General features: G+C 39.7%; 1 protein-coding gene across 8 annotated transcripts in view; it reads right to left on the bottom strand.

Annotated features, from left to right (window-relative positions):
- ELAVL4 (ELAV like RNA binding protein 4) overlaps positions 1–19,436 on the bottom strand; it is an 82,376-nt gene that overhangs the window by 45,081 nt on the left and 17,859 nt on the right. Inside the window, exons 1-2 of one of the 8 annotated variants that reach the window (XM_027683062.1) lie at positions 16,309–16,593; positions 15,875–16,019 (exon numbers count right to left, since the gene is read on the bottom strand). The exons of 4 other annotated variants lie outside the window; for them this stretch is intronic. Coding sequence is in view for 2 of the 4 variants with exons in the window: in XM_027683059.1 (XP_027538860.1) it covers positions 16,309–16,332 (24 nt within the window). In the remaining 2 variants the exon portion in view is untranslated. Of the gene's footprint in view, positions 1–15,874; positions 16,020–16,308; positions 16,594–17,081; positions 17,208–17,947; positions 17,969–19,436 lie in introns of those variants that run through there. 3 more of the 8 variants (XM_027683063.1, XM_027683061.1, XM_027683059.1) reach the window with 3 other exon arrangements.

The raw sequence follows: 19,436 nt of genomic DNA on the forward strand, positions 1-19,436 counted from the left end.
AGATCGGTTCTAAGCTTTGCTGCAGGGCCGGGGTTCACACCCCAAGGCTAATGCACCTCAGCTCAGCACAGCCTGCTCATATAGGCTGGATCTGCATCAACTTGATTAAAATTGGGGGGAAAAATTCCACTTCTGATGCTAACACGTAGTCAGAAGATGAGTGAAGCAGCTGACATGGTTAACTGCAGCCTTCCATGCGCCTTTACATCACTGGACCATATTCTTCCCAACATAACCCACAAGACAAACTGCAATTTTAGGGACTGATCCTGCCCTTCTGAAGCCAGCAGGAATACCACACCATGGGTTTCAGTTACAGCAGAAGCAGGACTTCAGCACAACACACCGAGGAAGGTACATCATCTATTATTAGCAACAGACACAAAAGCTATCTATAGTTCCCCACAGTAGACAATAACGCTGGATCTTTTAAAAAATATGTGAAAGAAAACAAAATTCGAAACTGCCTGGTGTCCTACTTAGGCATTTTGCAATGCTTTTTAGTTCATTTTCAGCATGCATACCTTCCACACCAAGCAAAGGAACAGAATTCAACTCAGACATTTAACACATTTAGAACATTAAGAGTAAGCTGCTCGGTAAAAATCTGTTCTTGAACGAGTACATTTCCTCATATACTTCAAAGTATCTTGGCATAAACTAATTTTGCACCAGGTGCCAGGTTTTCTTCCTAGTTACTCTTAACTCCAATTAAGTTTTCCCGATTTTTTAACAGTAGAAAGGAAAACTGAGGCACTTATTTGCCCTTCAAATTATTGCCAAGTCATAGGTTACTGAAAATGGATTTGCTATATTAAAAGAGACAATGGATACAGAGAAACCTTGAAAAATTATTAAAAGCATTTCTAATAACAAATTTCAGATTTATTTTTTTTTACTGCATAATTTTAAGTCTCCATTTTCAGAGTGATTTCTGTGCAAAAGCAGTTATATACCACAGCTTGCATTCAAAGTTCTTACGGGCACAAAGGAATAATACTTACTTTAGCTGTACATACTGATTCTCGTGACGAGTAAACACTTAAATTATTAATGGTAACAAAAAGGTAAGTCCTAGCTCTCCTTTCCAAACATTCAGTCCTCTCCCCGGCATGTCTGGTGCTCAAACCCTGTGCAGAGTTCAGTGTGCATGCACTGGGACATTTATTGTCGATGACTGCTTTTAATATTAAGTAGCTGTTGATTCCACATCAGTCAGCACATTACATAAGAGTATCACTATTTATTCAAATAGATTTCAACATGACATTCGCTGTATGGTTTTCTTTTTTTCTATCCACAACACTAAGATTTACATTTTTAATTCAATACCTGTATCACAACACGAACATTTCTGAAATTGATACTCCCGTTTCTGGGACAGGCAGTTAACTTACTAGGTTTTAATTACTGGTAATAACTTTTTTAAATATAGGAAAGTATTGGGCTGCAGTCCAATTCTATCAAAATATTAAAGGAGGTTGCAACTCTAACTCATCAAGGGCTTATTCAGATACAGGCAAAACAAATGTGGAAAATTCAACAGTGACTTAACCCCAACCCTAATTTTTTTAGAAACAAAATATACTGAAGATTATTATTATCTTGAAGATTAGTATTAAAGCTCTATACCCATGTAAAATTAGCAATATCTCTGTGCTCTGAGCAACACCTCTTTTTGTAGACCTTCTCTGACCCAGTTTAGGCAGCTACTACCGGTCTTGAAATATTACAGTGCAAATGTCATGTGTGATGACATTCACATGCTATGGTATAAAGACACCTTTTTTTAAAATTTTTTTTTTGGCAATAACTTGCCAGACTCCCAGTACTGCAATACAATATTCTACATACAGGGTAACCATATCTCTGAAGAAGAATAAACTGCAGTTACTGCTAATAGACATTTGATCATTTAGCCACCAATAATTTGAATACTCTGCAACACTGAAAAATACTATCTGTGACAGAATTCAAAGACTGCAATTTTGTAAGTTAAAGGCAACCCATATTTCAAATTCTGCATGTTTTTCAGACTGCTGCTTTTAAAAATGATGACTTCCTGGTGCACTACTTTTCTCACTATGGTAATGTTATCAGCAAAGCAAAAGGTATTTTAGTTTGACAGATTTCACAAAGAAATGCTTTGGGGAAGACAACATAAGCTTTGCCAGTGTTTTGCAAAACACTGCTTACCAAAAGGCTTGGTATAACCCCTCCCACAGAGTATCAGCCACAAATATCCATTAGAGCAACTCCTACATTACTAATGTTTCAGAAATACTTCTATCATATCTTCATTGTTTTTTTCCTCAATTAATTCAATTTCAATTTACTCCTGCTGAAATATTAGCTCCAACAATAATGCAAACAATACCTGTGTGCATAAACACAACTATTACAATTACAAACTATTACAAGCCAGAGTAACTGACACTAATCTTCAGTTATTACACTAAATGTGTGACATCCATCTACCATTACAAAGCACAGTTAATGAATCATTTAGAAAACTACCCACAGACTACGACAGCCTTATCTCCCTACTGCATGCAGAAGCAATAGCCAATGGCTCGATAAATGTAAATATACATTTTTTATATTTACAAAATTTGTTCTCAGCAGTCTAAAAGAAGGTCTGCGTGTTGAACTGAGACTGCCACATATGTACACTGAACGGAGCTTCTGTTCAGCAAATAATCAGCACCCATTCTTGCCATCTGAATTATGTGTACTCCACTGCCCATATTCCACAATAAACAGAAATTGATTTGGTATGTATAAAAAAAAAGTCACAATTAAGAATCTTAAGAATAAGTGTTATTTATAGGCACTAAAGAGAAGTGTTTTTAAACATACCACAAACAATCTTTTCCTAAAATCAAAATTGGAAAAAAAAACTTTAAAACCTAGAAAATTCATGCAGACATATCCATTTTGAGGACTCAGAAGTCAAAAAAGTTAGCTATGAATAATGAACTGTTCACAGCACCTAAATGCCAAGAAAAATGATCATGGCAAATTACACCTCATGCAGAATTCATGAGGTCTAATTTTATATTATTTCTAAGTGTTCATTAATGAACAAACTCAGAACATTTTCCCATAAAAAAGAGTTTAGATAAATAATGCAAAGCTCTTACTTTATCTAAAAAAGCTCTTTAATTAGCATTGCAAGTTGTTTGCTTTTACAAGTGAAAACAAATGGTGCCATGGCAGAGGTCCCACAGCCATCTCCTGAAAAACGATGACAAAAGAAGAAACAAACAAAACCTCTCAAAGAAAATAAACATAGATTCACAAAGGTTTTCCTTCTGCAATGAGAAACATGCTTTAACTCCCACCAAATCTGCTCTTTCGAACTGAAGTCAGCACAGTACAAGTCCCTGCTCCTCTAGAACTTTTCTGCAGGTTAGAAACCCCCCATTTACAGGAGTTGCCTGACCAGTCCATCCACAGCCTTCTCATCTGCTGAGCCACGAACAGCCATGCCAGAGCCAGGTTGATCCATGGGTATGCAGTGGAAAATACATCAGAACATCCAAGACAAGGTCGCTCAGCCCTGGACCGGCCACTGCACTCAACACCCCACCTTCAGACACACTCCCTGCGACTCCCTCCAGGAGGATTTAGCACATTTTTGTAGAATGAGACACTGGATCATAAAATGTTTAGAACACATCATACCACCTTCCCTTAGGGGTGTTAAAGGAAAAGGACAGTGATTTTAAGTCTTCACTGGTTCAAAACCACAACTCCAGCCAGAGCAAGAAGTAGGTGCACCTGAGCCTCCCGCAGACCTCACACTGGGGTTCTTTCTAAAAAGTGACCTTAGGAGAGGCAAATGATGCTCTGTGTGCAGCTCCAGTACAGATTTTCTTAACTGTAACACAACTGTCAAATTTCACTGTCAACTACATTTTTATTCACGCTTATGTACTGCACAACTAGACTTTGCTATTATTTACCTAATAAATACATCATGAACATGAAATAAAGGAGGAAAATGAAGCTTTTGGGTAAATCTGCCTGGAGGCAAATCCAATATTCCAGAAACAAATCATTATCTAACCCTCCATATTTTGACATGTTCACCACTCATGCTCCATCTTTACCTTCCTTCAAGTAAAAGCCTTATTTAATATTTTAAATATAGATATAGCTGAAAATATCAACTCAGAAAACTAGCAGTCTGTGGCTCTCACGGCACAGATACAGTTGTTTTACTCACTTTGAGTGTGCTGCACTCAGGTTGAAATGGCATTGAAACATTTTCAGCAAATTCACATTTATGGATGCCACAATAATTGTATAGAGCACATAAATGATCCAAATGGAGAAGACAACAAATGCATTTGTTTTAAAAGGCAAGTTTCAGTTCAAATAAAGGAGGAAATTATTTTCTTTAATAGCTAAGTTTATCCTGAGCCAGTCCATTACAGGCTTTTGTGTGAATATGCTAAAACAAGATATTCTGTCCCCAGTCTGCAGTGAAACAAATGCAAAGTTTATTGGCAATATTACTTGTTATCACAGCAGTGCCTGAAGGATAGAAACGATAGCAGCACTAAGTTGTGCTGTACAAATGGGTAGTAAGGGCAGCGACTGCTGCTGTACCAACACGGTGACAAAAACCAGAAAGGCAAAAATCTGTTACTTTTATGTTCTGCAGAAGTGAAAAATCAAACCAGAGGAAAGTATCTAGGCAAACTGTTGAAGTTACACAGTAAGCTGTGACAGCTCCATAACACACCACCATGCCCTCAAACCTGGCCCAGTGATAAGGTCCTCTACAGAACTCCTAACAACTTTCTGAAAAAGCAAACCGGTGTAATGATGCACCAAATCACATTTTCTTTGAAGGAGTTTCAGATAAATGTCTTCTGTTCCCATGAAGTACAGACTCTGCAGTTTTGCATTTGATTTCGAGGACAAAAAGGGAATGAGTGGGGAGAAAAAGGAGACACCAAAATAAGTCACAACTATTTCAACATCAGTAACTACTAACTGAGCAGTAGAGGAAACCCCTTGTGGAACTACACATTCAATAACCACACGGGTAGGAACAAAGGCACCATATCACACACTTTGTATGGCTTTTTACTCTTCCTACAGGTACTCTGGGGGCAAGAAACTGGAGGAGGAGAACTACAATTATACATACAGCTCTGCAGTCCGTAAGGCACAGAGGAAACACATAGGACTGGAGAGCAGATGCATGGACAATGATTCCATGCACAGTGACTTCTGGGAAGCACGGCAAAGTGCTGCACAGCACATCTGCAAGGACAACAATTCTGTTCTTCTGGAAGCAGAGTATAGTTGTAACTCTATCTTATGTATTACCTTAACTCAGAGACTTGGAGGTTCTTTATGAATTTCTACTGGGCTTCCCTTTCCACCGCTGTTTCCAGGTTCCTCACCTCTTGCAAAGACTATGGAGAAACTATGCCTGCTGGAAACCTCAGAGGTGTTTGGCTCTGTTCTTAGGTGTAGTCCAAATACCTTATCAAAGTCTACAGCAACAGCACTAGTGAAATGGTGAGGAAAACTAGAATAGGTGATGGACATAGAAGTTTCCTGCTGCCCCTGTGTCAGGGTCATTTTTTCAACACCACAAACTGACTTCCAGAATGCCAGCCAGCTACCCCCTTCTTTATTTAAAATGGTTTTACCAGAATGTGCTCGTTATCATTTCTGTCATCAAACAATTTACATAGGAAGATGAGAGAACACAGCCTTGATTTCACAGCATTCAAATGCTGCTCTGGAGCAGAGTTCTGGAGAAAGCCATCATCGAAAACACCCGGAGAGGAAGATAGATGTGTCCTGTCTGTTAGATTGGTTACCCAAATAGCTCAGGTTAAAAACCCTTACAAGCCCTTGCATCCCACAGGCCACAGATCACAACAAAGGCTGGTGGCAGGGAGGTGTCCTACTTCTGTATTGGGACACAGTCATCAAAGGCTCCTGCCCACCTGCATCTCTGGGGGTCACCAGCCGCCTCTGCGCAGAGGTCTGTACTACTTTTGAACTGGAATAAAGGCAACGTGGTCAGCCTCTAAGTTCTGAAGGAACATTTATTTCCTCTTCAATCACTCTTCTACTTCTGCCAAATTCCTACCAGGCAAGTCTGTACCTAAACTTTTACAAGGGCTTTATTTTATTTATTTCATGATTCTGGATTGCTTCTTATTCCCTCCTGGCTTTTCACCAAGGCTACTACTTGTTCTCTCAAGATACATACAAAGGCTAAAGGAGTCTGAAAAAACAGTCTCAGCAAAAAGATCTTTCTTTGATTGACGCTCCAAGCCAAAATTTGATGAAAACATCCTCTTTCTCCACAGACTGCAGTTTATTAGAGAGATATCAGAGGCAAGAGGTCTCCCAGTGACTGCACTGTCCCTCTTGAAAAAGAGATGGTGACTAAAAAAAACCATATTTAAAATCTGGGCTAACAGGGTGATAAAAGATACACCAAAAGCATTAAGTACATGAGGCAAACCCTGAAAGACTGAAGAGGGTCTCAAAAGCCTAGATACTAGACAACAAGACGAGCATGGCAGAGACCAACATTTAAGACAGATCCTCAGTCTAAAGGACATACAGCCTAAAAATACACTGAAATGAAAGCAAAGGAAATTGAGAAAGTATTTTTATATTTCTGGTTACTTTCTGCATTTTATTTTTAGCTCTGTTTTGTTTCCTAATCACTACTTACTTGTTTGGTTTACTGACTATATTACTGAGTTATATATTGCTAATCTGTAACTGAATTATATTACTGACTTGGGAATATGCATGTTGCACTGTGTACTGACGCACAGATTCCCACGGGTACGTACATCTTCATGTAAGAAGCAGACAGCTGCAAGTCTTCAGCTGCTGTAGACCTGTCACAATTCCACTTTATGTTTTTTCCCTTTAAGAAAATAAAATCTAGAATCATTTGCAACCCCGAGAGTTTAGACAGCGAACGCTGTATTACAAGCCATAGCAAAACCTAAAAACATCTACTTACCAGAAGGCAAAGCAAAGCAAGGACAGCACAGGCTCTCCGTGAAGCCTAGGAACATCCAACCCCCCACTGCTGTTATTTCTACTGAAGTTCTAGAAACAAAAAGCTACAATTTTCAGAAGCCCTTAAGCGATTTAAGATTCATTAATGTTCACTGCAATAGGATTTCAGCTCCTAAGCCATAAGCTCTTGTGAAAATGTTGCCCATGTATTTTTCATGCAAAGACAGGCTTACATTAGGCAGGAATGGATGGCTTTGCAAAACACATGCCCCATTCCAAGATGTTTTAAGGCTCTGTCCTCAACAGGACCTTAATGAAGACACACTGGTAAACTCAATTAGGAAACACTAATCAACATGTGTACATCTCGACTGCTGGCAACAGCATCTCTATGGATACTGCTGCTTGCAGGTCTCAGCGAGATAGACCCCAAAATAGAAACTGTGATGTTCAGCTAAGTCCTATCTCTATCATTAGAAATGTTTGCTTGCTGCAAACCAACAGTGTATTTCTCTTAAAACTTAGCTAGATTAGTAATAAGAAATAAATGTACATCATTTCTACCATTCACCTGTTAGTCTACAGCCCTGTACCACACTAATATTGCTTAGGGAAATACACTTTTCACGAAATATAGACCTTCTTGCTTCTGTAAACATACATACAGTAGACAAAGTTACAATGAATTACTGGAAGGAATACAGCCATCACCATCTTAAAGGTAATGAACAGGTAACAGCAGTTGAGGACTTGACAAATTTCTGGTGGAAAAATAATCAGAAATTACTTTCTATTAAGCAAAGGCAGCTGTTTACTCTGACGGTCTCACAAACAAATAGATACAAAATGGTTTAAATAAGAGTAAGTTTTTATGCACTGTATGGGATAAATATCTCAGTAATACTTAAATTCAAACAAACAATCTCATGCATGCAAGCATCTAACCTCAAAGACCTACTACCCATAGATTAATAATGTATTATTCATCAACAGAGGACAAAATATCAAGCACATATGCACATACCTGTCACAGGTCAGGCTAACACAGATAATGGTTTATCCTAGACAAACCATCTCTCTATTAAGGAAGAGAAACGTGCCACAGGCCAAACCAAATACCCTCCTTATTCCAATTACTAAGATGCCTTCTAAAACTTATAAACGAGATATTAAAATTCACCAAATTCTTATTCGAATAAACAAACATCCCCTGAACACAAAGAAATTAAAAATATATCAAAACTCCTCTTAAAAAGGTGAGCAGACCTCATGGATAAACTCATGGTTAAAACATAGATTCTGCTCAAGCATCCAACAGGAGCCCTGCCGAGCTCAGCCCCTGCTCAGGTACAGGTGCTTGGTGACAGGGAGGTACCCAGGCCACCCCAGCTGTCCTGACTCAAAACCCACACAGCACATTCTGCTTAGATGTCAAAAGGCAGCTGGGAGTACGGCAGCATTAACAGATTAGCAGGCAGAAATGTCTTAAGAGCTTAAACACATAAGAACAGCTTGAGTATTAAAGTCAAACCAACCAAGCTACTGTCCTTTCTACTGCCCAGGCTTTCCTCAACAACACTCAGCAGCCACAGGCAGACTCTTTAAACTTAGAGCTGGATCCACTCCACCCATGTGTTTCACCTCAAACAGAAGTGACACTGTCATTACTAAAACTAGTACATCACCTAAGCACCCCTGACCAGAGTCACTCAGCCCAGGTGTCCTGGTCCAGCCTGGCACTGAAATGCTGGAGGAGAATGTGGCTCCTCCAGCGGCCACAACAGCTACGTGTGGTTGCAAAGCTCCTCCATCATCACGAAGACTATCACACAAATAACATTCACTTTTGCATTTAGCAGAGACTAATAACGAAAATTAAACTCAACAAATGTCTATCCCAGTGAGCATCTACATTTGTTAACGCTTCTTTCAGTAGTTGGGTGATGACAAGCACAGACAATAAAAAGAGGATTCTAAAAATATACTACTCTTTTCCCCTGGATTAGCGTGTCTACAGTTAAATATAAACTGTGCTCTATAAATTATCAAACACAATGTCAAATTCTGAAGTGCTCTCCGGAATCTCTCACAGAGCACATGAAATACAGAATGATAATTTTGTCCTGGCCCAGTTAGTCTAAAGAACAATATGCTACTGTGCTAGATCATGGAGTTAGTTCCCATCAACGGGCACACTAAAAATGGCCACAGCCACCACTGTAGCTGCACACTGAATTTTTCAGGACTCTCTGCATCAAGCAAAGAGTTTAATTCCCTGAACAGCTGCTCTCACAGGAAGGGAATCGACAGCAACATTGTCACAGTATAGCTGGCACACACATATTAGGAAGAATTTCCAGCATTCACGCTTTCTGCTAAAAATCAACTTCCCCCTACTCATCTACTGCCAGTAACTTCATTTGGAACAAAGATATACAGGGAATGATATTAGAACTATTTTTACTTAAGAAGCATTTATTTACGTGCATTATTACTTCTACAGTGTCGTGACTGTACCTTCTGCTCTACAGAAATAATCTTCGCCCAACAAATTCTTCTGCACATAGTTAAGCAAAGTCACTGACCACCATTCAAAGATCGTGGAGGACCAACAGGAGACTAATACAAGTACTGCAATTAACAGTCACATTTTTTAAACCTTTCAAGCAGGTAAAAAAGCCAAATACCCCCAAATACCTCTGATCTCAAAAGCAAAATGCGTTAACACTCCACCATGGGGTAGTGACTTCAACATGGGATATTTCATGCCATTGAGTCATGAATTTTTATATCATCTAAAATCAGACTGCTGATGACTATGGGAGTCTACATGTCAGCTGAAGACGACTGAGAAAAGCCACGGCCTCCTCCCCATATTAGCACTCAACTCATTAAAAAGGTTTGTTAGTATTTTGCCCATGTTTTTTTATGACCCTCTCAAACCAGAACAACTATAAACAGGTTGATTTAAACACATCATAGACAAAGGTCTAAATTAATCCATGTATTAAACAAATGCCAAACCTTCCAACGAAGTTCAGTCTAGCAATAATAATTCTCAAAGTCACAAATACCAGTTTTGCTTCTAATGGAAGCAGAGGAACTCAGACTTCTGGCAACTGCCCTGACCTGCAGCAGAAGAGTCAGGGGGCAGAGTCAGTTCCTGAAATCCCACATCCTTGTTGGGCAATTAGACATAACCTTACAAGAGGAGACGGATCTACCTTAAATTATTAATTGTAAGTATTTCTGTCTTTGCTAGTTTTCCAGAACGCAATGAGAGCTTCTTAAGGGGAGGAAAAGGAAGAAGGACAAGCTTCCTTCATCCCTTATGTCCCTACAAAAGCTTTTCAACAGCACTCGACCTAGGAGAAAATACTTCTCAGTGCTCAGGAAAACAATCAGCTACTCCAAACAAGCGCACATGCAATTACAAGCCAACAGGTAGGGCCCAAGCACAGTGCAGTTACCTGCTCCAGCAGAAATCTTTTTGGTCTCTACATGGAGGGTCAGATGGGACGTTCTCAACCAAACGTCCCTTGGGAAGCGAAAACCATAGGAAGAGGTTTGGTTTTCCTTCCCCGGCTCGGTGAACACACCCAGGCACGCAGCAGAGCGGCTGGATCTGAAGGACTTGAGCTACTGGAGAGGCTCCAGTGGCATTGCTGCCCTCTGCCAACACCGAAAATCACTTACGTGGACAGACGCATTTATGCGTGGAACCTTCTCGAAGCACTGCAAGTGAGAGCCACCTCCCATAGTCATTTGTGTCTGTTTTGAGACAAACATACATTATCACATCGCCTTTACCTCCAAGAGTTCTCAACGCTCCAAAGCCACCACACATACTACCCGCCCCGATCCCGAAAAATACCGGCGCACATCTCCGAACTGGGAAAAATACCAACAGTAATCTCTAAGAATTTTCATAGCAATTAAAGAAGTTTAATTTTAAAATATTAAAATAAAGAATGCTTTTTTTCCCCCAGAATTCAAGGACAAATAATTTCCCATCACAACAGCATTGCTGACGCAACTGCGCGTGCCTTAGCAACAAAGGCGTACTACAGCACTTTATATACATCATGCCTCTAAATATTGTCAAAGCCAGGTCTGTATTTTACTGTGCAACTCTACCATTTTCAGAGAGGACACACAAAGGTTTAGCTATCCTTTGTTTTAATTAATTATTTTCTTAATGTTCTGTCCTTCCCATTTAATTATCGATTCCGAACTGGTTCTCAGCATTTCCTGACTTGTACAGATTTTCTTAGCCACTGAGGTGAAAGTCCTCATGTAAGACACTGTCAAGGGCAGAACAATAGGTAAGATGGACTCTCAGCTTCCTCCCTAATTTTTGGGGCCCTAAAGAAGCAATAATGCATCAGGAGCTCCAAAACCATTAGGGAAAACAGATTATAGTGGCAGAAAATAAAAATCAACCAAATACCGCTGAGCTAATTTCTAATGAATTTATGCAAGCAATGAAAATGCTACAAATAAAGCAATGTTAGGTAGTTGCAAGAACTACTTGCATTCTTATTATAATCTCATCTGAAAGTATTTAATTTCTAACACTGATGTTCCAATGCTATTGCAAACTCTCTGAATACTTAAATCGGTAAACAACAAACAAAAGGTCTCGTCTTCAGTGCCCCAAGCTATCATCCAAAACTAGTTATAATTAAAGGTGTGAACAACAGAGTAACAAACCTGCAAAGTCAAGGTTCTGAGAAATTAATGGGCATCACACCACTGCACCAGTTCAGATTTATCACTCATTATCTCCCCGACTAGCACAGTGCTGTTTCACATATTAGTGCCTCCTTCTTTCCTCCAAGCCTTTCCTGCCTTTTCTAGATGGCTAATTTTAGACAATTACTGCCTCTGACACATTGAGACCTTTTCTCCCTCCTTTCTTCTTCTTGCTGTAAAGCTAGTGACCTACAAAAGCCCCCTGCACCTAAAATATTCCAGTATTTTAGAAAGTAAAGATTGATCATTTGAGGGGAAAAAGCAAGCAAGCAGTCTCTGAATATCTGTTTCTCCAACATCTTCACTTTACATTAACTCAAATGGTTAAACATACTTAAAAGGTAAGGCAAGGTACAGGTACCCTTTAAACAATATTTTTATTAGTATTAAATCTATTGTACTTGTTGAACTACAGTGTTGCCATCCTCTTTCCAAATTCTATAGAAAATTAAAAATGTCCCTTGCTTTTAAAGTTGCTTTAAGTCCTACACTGCTGGTAACTGGACATTTACAGAAACAACTGGAAAGCATTACATTACAGAAATGCTCTTTCCCTTCTCATCCAAATCCCAGCATTTTCCTTAACACCCATTCAAGTAGAAGGGAAAGATACACATGCATGAACACACACACACACACACAAATACATGTCTACCCATCTCTTCCCTCCATCCTACTTGGAAAGAAAAAAAGAAAGACCAAGAGAGGGAGAGGAGTGCAAGGGGGAGGGGTGACTTTCCATCACACATTAAGAAATTTTGCAAAATCTGGCCTATCCCTTACAGAGGTACCGTGGCTTTTAACATCCCCTCACTTGCAAAAAGCCTGTCTGCGCCCACTTCTCCCCCAAAACCCCAATGACATTGAAAAAATACTGCATTGCAGTACTTGCCAGTGCATCAGAGTGTATCCAGTTAGCTGTCCCACAGACAAACAAATGTATATTTTAATGTGTCCGGCCATGTAAATGAGGTGTCTAGTGGACACAGACTGCCAAAACAGACAAGTGGATTTGTCAAGTTATCTGCATCTCTCTTCCTCTCACTATAATATTCTCTGCCACTGCCCATTTCTTGCCTGGGGTGTTTGCTGAAATTATTTTCAAAGTGCAAGTTCCCACAGAAGACAGCAAATTCCCCTGCCAGAACATGGGATGCAATCATACCTTATTTCTTTTGAAAAACCTCCAGGTGTGGAGTGGCTCTAGGTTATGTACCAACAGTATGACAATTACACACAGAAAATAACCTGCATTTAATTAGTACACTCCCAGCATACCAAGTAGGAAGGTTAAGGAGAAAAAAAATTCCCTGTAACCTAGAAGGTATTTAAAAAAAATTAATGCATTAAATATAAGTAAGATTAATGCAACCGGATTTTCTTTCATTAGAGGCACAATATTTAACAGGACCAAATAAAGATGATGAAGACTATTCCAAACCCATTCAAATGGGATTTTTAAGTATACCCCTTCCAGTTCATTGTAACCATCCTTTGTCACAACAGCTCGGGCTCAGTTTGAGAGAACTCAAAAAGGTAAAATTAATAAAGAGGAAGAAAGCAAAGAAGGCAACCAAGCCAGTCACCAGTGGAAAGGCATCCCTGTATCTAACATGAGAACTTGATAAGTAGAGTACATAGGGACAGGATTTTAAACTGATGGCTGGTATTCACATTGCATCAATACCCAATTGTAAGATTTCCTCCTTTCTGACCAGTAGTTCACTAAGATAATTAAAAAAAAAAGAAAATGTTACGTCTAAAAACAACTGTATTTTCCCTACCTTTTTGTCTTAACAGAGAAAGGGCTTACATTTTAATCTTTTAATATTAGTAGCAATTTTAATTCTGTTTCACTAACTTAATAGCTATTTTTCTATAGGATGATTTACAATGCCATCTTTTACACACAGAAAGAAAATGTCACTATGTACATGCAGGCTGTATTCATTAATATAATCTTAAAACAAAGAAAAGAGGAAGATCGGAGCAGGAACACGTGCACCATAAAACAAGGATTACATTATTTTTAAATCTTTGTAGAAACACCAAATTGAACAGAAAATGAAAATGTAACTACTAGCTGATGACTCTTAAAACAAACAATGCAGCTGTGTATAATAAAAGGCACCCTTATTTATTGTCATGACTAAGTTAACAGATTTAGAACACAGTATCTCTGTTTTGGACAGAAGAAAAATTATTTTACTCTCACATACAACTACAATGCACGTCAGAATGCATCTCTGCACATGCAAAGACTGTAAAATACGGAATTTTACACACGCACACACACCCTCAAGATTTTTTCTCCCCTCTACATTGTAAAGCAGTGTAGTTTTCAGAGGGCCATTCAATCACTTTTTCACAGAAAGGACTGCATCAGAAGCAATACTTAAAACAAAGCAAGTTATTAGGGAAAATTACATTTTTTATTCATATTTAAACTAAGCACTACCATTCCTACTTGAATTTGCCTTCAAAGTAACCCTGCACCTGAGAAAGGAATAAAGTAAAAATATCTGAAAATCCAAAGACAGAAAGAAGGGCATGTTCTATATTCTTGCTTTGCTTCTCTTATGCCTCCTGATGTGTGATAGATAAGCATTTTCTGGGCGACCACATTTTTATATCTTTTACGGTACCGTCTATCACTTACTAGTCTACTACGCTTTTTCAACACTTCTAGCACCACCAGCTATTTCCCATTATTGTTTGCCACTACAATTAAGAGACCATCACAATTAGCAAAATATTCAACTGTGGTTTAAGAAGCAGAGTTGCCAACAAGGAGCCTGACACTGGAAGCAGATATTGCTCCAGCAAATATATAATAAGACTGTGGCTAAAGGTGGGGCCGGAGACGAAGAAAAGAATAATATCGTTATTTCCGTAAATTCCACTCAGCGCATAAACCCTAAGATATGGTGAACTCCCCTGAACTGATTATTCTGCCATATAACCATCTGATTTTGTAAAAATACCAATATCACTTAACACAAAATCACTGCTTAGGGTAAATTCATTCTACCTACTGTTCTCATAGGGACATTTGCTGGAAAATTCTAAGAAATGATTTGCAGAAGCTATCAGCTGTGGGAGTTCACTATTATACCTCTGTCAACTTCATTCAATATAATTTACATTTTTTTTTATACTGCCTCACAGGATTCCTTGCAATTTTTTGCACGTACAATTTCACAGCAGGGAGGGGGAAGGAAAAAAAAAAAGAAAGATAACCCTCTTTTGCAGAGGAGAAAGAACAGATGCTTAAAACCAGATTTCTAGAAATCACTGTAAGCCTGAGCCAGAAATGTAATTAACACCTATTTATAAAGAATAATTAAAGTTGTGACTGCCACAAAGAACAGCAGAGATAATCGAGGTAGCCCCTGCTTCTTTTTTTTTTTTAGATTTTTTTTTTTTTACACTGTTTGCAGTATTCCCACATGATTGCCACCTGCTCCCCCACTCAGCTTCCCCTATGCTCGTTTCCCCGGCAACCTTTCATTGGCTTTTCCTCCCAGCTATCGCTTTCAGTTCGGCTGCTCAGTCTAATCTTATTTGTTTTACACCCATCAAAACAAGCAGCTAGACAAAGACAATCCTGTAAGAATGGGAAAAGACCGTCGCTTTGTTTCCCCGGTTATAATAAATATCCGCGGCAAAAGTCTGCAAAACGTTAAATTAAGGGGGAAGGGGGGGTCCCCTCCGCCCCCCCATCCCGGGGCTGGCAGGAGGGCCGGGTATTGTGCGGGCGGCCCCAGCCCCCAGCCCCGGTCCCCGCAGTTGTGTGTGTCTGATCATGCCATTTTGCACAATCTGTAAGGAAAAGCACAAAAGAGGGGACGAGACGAGCACGTCCGGGCTCCTCCGCCAGGAGAATATGGTCTAAAAATAGAAATACTATTTTTCACATAAATGGCTTTGACTTCTCCCGGCATTTTAAAAAAGCACAAAACAACACGGCTCTTCCCCCCACCGCCACCCCCCCAGCCCCCACCCCGACACAAAAAAAACACACCCTTCCTTCCATCCATCCATCCATCCATCCACCCATCCATCCTCGACAGCACCGGCTCCATGGGAAACGCGATACCTGAATTTCAGAGGCGATTATTAGGTTTGTATTTAAGGCTGGTGTAATAGGAACGGAGATTAAAAGGCATCATCGGCCGCCCGATCCGCCAGGCACACGCGGTACCATGACACCGTGACTGTCAGCAGAGACCATCCGCGCTCAACTGAAACGCAACGTTCAATGGAAACGCTGTGAAGTGCCATCGCAGTTAGAGACATTAAATGGATGTACAGATACATATGCACACACACACACACATACACACACACACAGGCAGACATATCCCACAATAAAAAAAAATAATAAAAAAAGCCCAAAAAAACAAAAAAACCAAACAAGGCTCTCTAATTTTATTTTATGACTCATGGTCCGCCGCCCTGAACAAAAGAAATTCGCGAGGCACACGAGAAACGAGACAAAACCCCACGAGCAGGCTCTCCCCGTTCACTTACCATTTTCAAGCCATTCCACTCCATCTGTGATCACAAAGATGGACCCTTACAGCCCCTCACAGAGTCAAAAGCAAAAAGAGCGTTATGTAAAAGCTGACATTCCTTCTTACAGCGCTGCTGCCCAACGATGCAACAAAATCGACATATACTAGGCACTGCAACACATACAAGCCTCCTCCTCTTTTTATGAGGTCACGACAGGAAACTCTTTGAAATACAATATGCAGCATTTACTGAAGCTCATATAAATCACCCTCTTTTAAAATTACCATACCTATTGCGCAGTCCACCAAAAAGAAAATTACCAATCTCGAGGCTTTTTTTTTTTCCCCAACCCCCCCCCCCAGGATTTTGCTCTGCATTTGTATCTCCAAAATGTCAATGTGGAAATTAACTCCCCCCCCCTTAAAAAAAAAAAAGCCTCTTCTTCCTTTTGCATTTCAGTTAGCCACATACCAGCCTTGCATTAGAAATGAGCTTTTTTCTTTATTCTGAGAGAAATCGCAATTACCTTAAAATGACAAAGTACATCCTTTATTAAAGGATACGCAGACATTAAATATGAAAGAGAGGGAGCGAGAGAGAGGGGGAGAGAGAAAGGGAGGGAGGGAAAGGGAGAGATCATGTACAAACAGATCAGTAGAAGAAAACTAAATTCATGGGAAAACACAGACTGAGAATGATGCAGATTCGGGGAAAATCTGTATGTTAGCTTCTACATCTACCTCTATATAAACCCGCTACGATCAGATTTTAAATCTACTAATACCTACCATAACCATTCTTAATGGCAAATATTGGGTGTCTTGAAAGGCTTCAACTCTTCTAAACGGTTTGGTTTTGGTTTGGTTTTTTTTTTTTTTTGCTATAAAGGCTTTTCAGGGAGATTAATTTTTTTATTATTATTATTATTTCTTTCGAATTTTTTTTTGTTGCTGTTGTTATTAAAGAGATCCACAAAAAAAAAAACAACCAACAACAACAAAACCAAAAACAAAAAAAAAGGAAAAATAAAAAAAAAAAGAAGCACAGTGGCTAAGACGTTTGTGCGGCAAGAATTAATAATAATAATAAATAATAATAATAATAATAATGGTGATAAAGGTTAGGTCTGTGTTGTCGCGGTCTCAGTGTGGTGCAGCGGCGGGGCGGCGGCGCCGGCGGCGGGCGGAGCGCGGAGCGGCGCGGGGCGGGACGCGCGGAGCGGAGCGCGCGGAGCGGCGCGGGCCCTGCTGCGACTGGCGGCCGGCGGCGCCCCTTTACCGCCATTTATGGGGCCATCTGTCAGCGGCGCCGCGCGCTGATTGGCCCGCGCCGTGAGGGGAGGGTGGCGAGGGGTGGCGAGGGAAGGGGAGGGGGGGGGGAGGCGTTGCGACATCAGGTGCTATTGAAATTAGCCGCTGCCAGATTGACAATGTTAATGATGCGGTGACCTCTACAACAACAGAGACCAGATTTCTGAACTGCTGCTTGTGTCTAGTAATTAAGGCCCCCGGTTGAAGAAACAACACGCAGCTCCGTATTTTTTATTTTTTTTTTAATTTTTTTTTTTTTTTTTTTTGGTGTGTGTGTGTTATTCCCCCTCTCCCCATCCCTGGTGCCGTACCTCGGCCATGCTCCACTGCCTACATCTCCTTACCTCCTGCGCGCCCCGCTCCCAGGTCCGGCGTATTTTAACCACCTTATCTTTTTCGACAGTTGCTTTCCGGAGAAATGCATATTTAATGATCTGCCTCTAGGCTTAAAGGCACAACAAAAGCACTTTGACGTGCATTTAAAGCTGCATTTATTTTCAGGTACTATTGATTTTAATAATCAACCCATCTCTCCCTTCCTTCCGCCCAGCGAGGTTTTTAAAAATATGTATTTTTAAAGGAGTGGATTTGATGTTGCTGCCACTTGACGCTGTCTAAGGCACAGCAGACACCTATTTATCAGGGTGCTCCCCCCGAACGACAGTAGTATTTCAGAATTATTTTGCCGCCTCACTTCATTATTCTTTAGCTCTACAGGAAATAAAATGACAGCGAACTTTGGGCATTTAAAAGAATTTTTTTTTCCAGCCTTAGAGAAACGTGCTTAACTTAACAATGCACACTCATTAATCCTCCACTTGCTGCCACTGACAAACTAACAAAACTTCACTTCCAAACAGCAATATTTCACCCGATTCTGACCACAGCAAGTTTATTAAAAATTCTCAAGTTGAGAAGCATTCATTTCTTTCTCCTCCTTGAGAGTTATTTTCCTAAAGCACGTTTAGTCCAAAGTAACAAGGCATGGCACCCTGTAATTGCAACAGACCTTGAATTTATGTTCATCTCAACTAAAGCAACCGAGTTATTACTTTATTAACATATGCAGGATCATTTCATTTTACCACCCACACATTCATTTCATCAACTAAATATGTTTTTAAAAAAAAAAATTTAGTATCATTGCAAGCGTTTTTAAACGTAAGAGCTGAAAACTGAGAAAGCTGGGATGGGCCACATTGTAAGCTCACTTAGCTCTTTCCTAGAGAAAGAAAACCTGACTACAAATCACCAAAACCACTTTCAAAATATGTAATCAAATCATCATTGTTCCAAAAGTTCCTTTTTTTTTTTTTAAAGTATAAATATGCTTTCCAAACTGCCAAGCTCTGAATTGACATTCACTACATTTTAAATTTCTTTAAACCATAGACACGCTCAAACACACAGAGACTAAACACACCAATAAAACATATGAAATATAGTAAAGCTCATAAAATCTAGCTATACGCAGACCAAGCAAGGAGAAAAATCACATTTAAAAAACATCACACAATCTATTTGTGGAATGAGCACTGAATTCAATTAAAACATGAACAATGTAAAAGGCTGCAGAGGATTTCTCTCACCACGGATCTTTCTGAGCACATTTGTAGCTTGGTAAAAACTAGTATAGATTAAACTAGCCCGTAAGATACATTTCCCAACTCAAATTAGATGACCTATAGACTGAACACACAGGCATCAAAATGCTACACAGCTAGTATATTACCATACATTCTTGTGCAAATATACATCTAATATTAAAGTTAGATTTGTAATGCAAATTTTTTACTTAAGGTCTCTTCAGGGGTTAATAACACCAAAGAAGGC

The sequence above is a fragment of the Neopelma chrysocephalum genome, unplaced genomic scaffold (assembly GCF_003984885.1).
Source record: "Neopelma chrysocephalum unplaced genomic scaffold, ASM398488v2 Primary Assembly neopelma1_64, whole genome shotgun sequence".
Classification (NCBI taxonomy): Eukaryota; Metazoa; Chordata; class Aves; order Passeriformes; family Pipridae; genus Neopelma; species Neopelma chrysocephalum.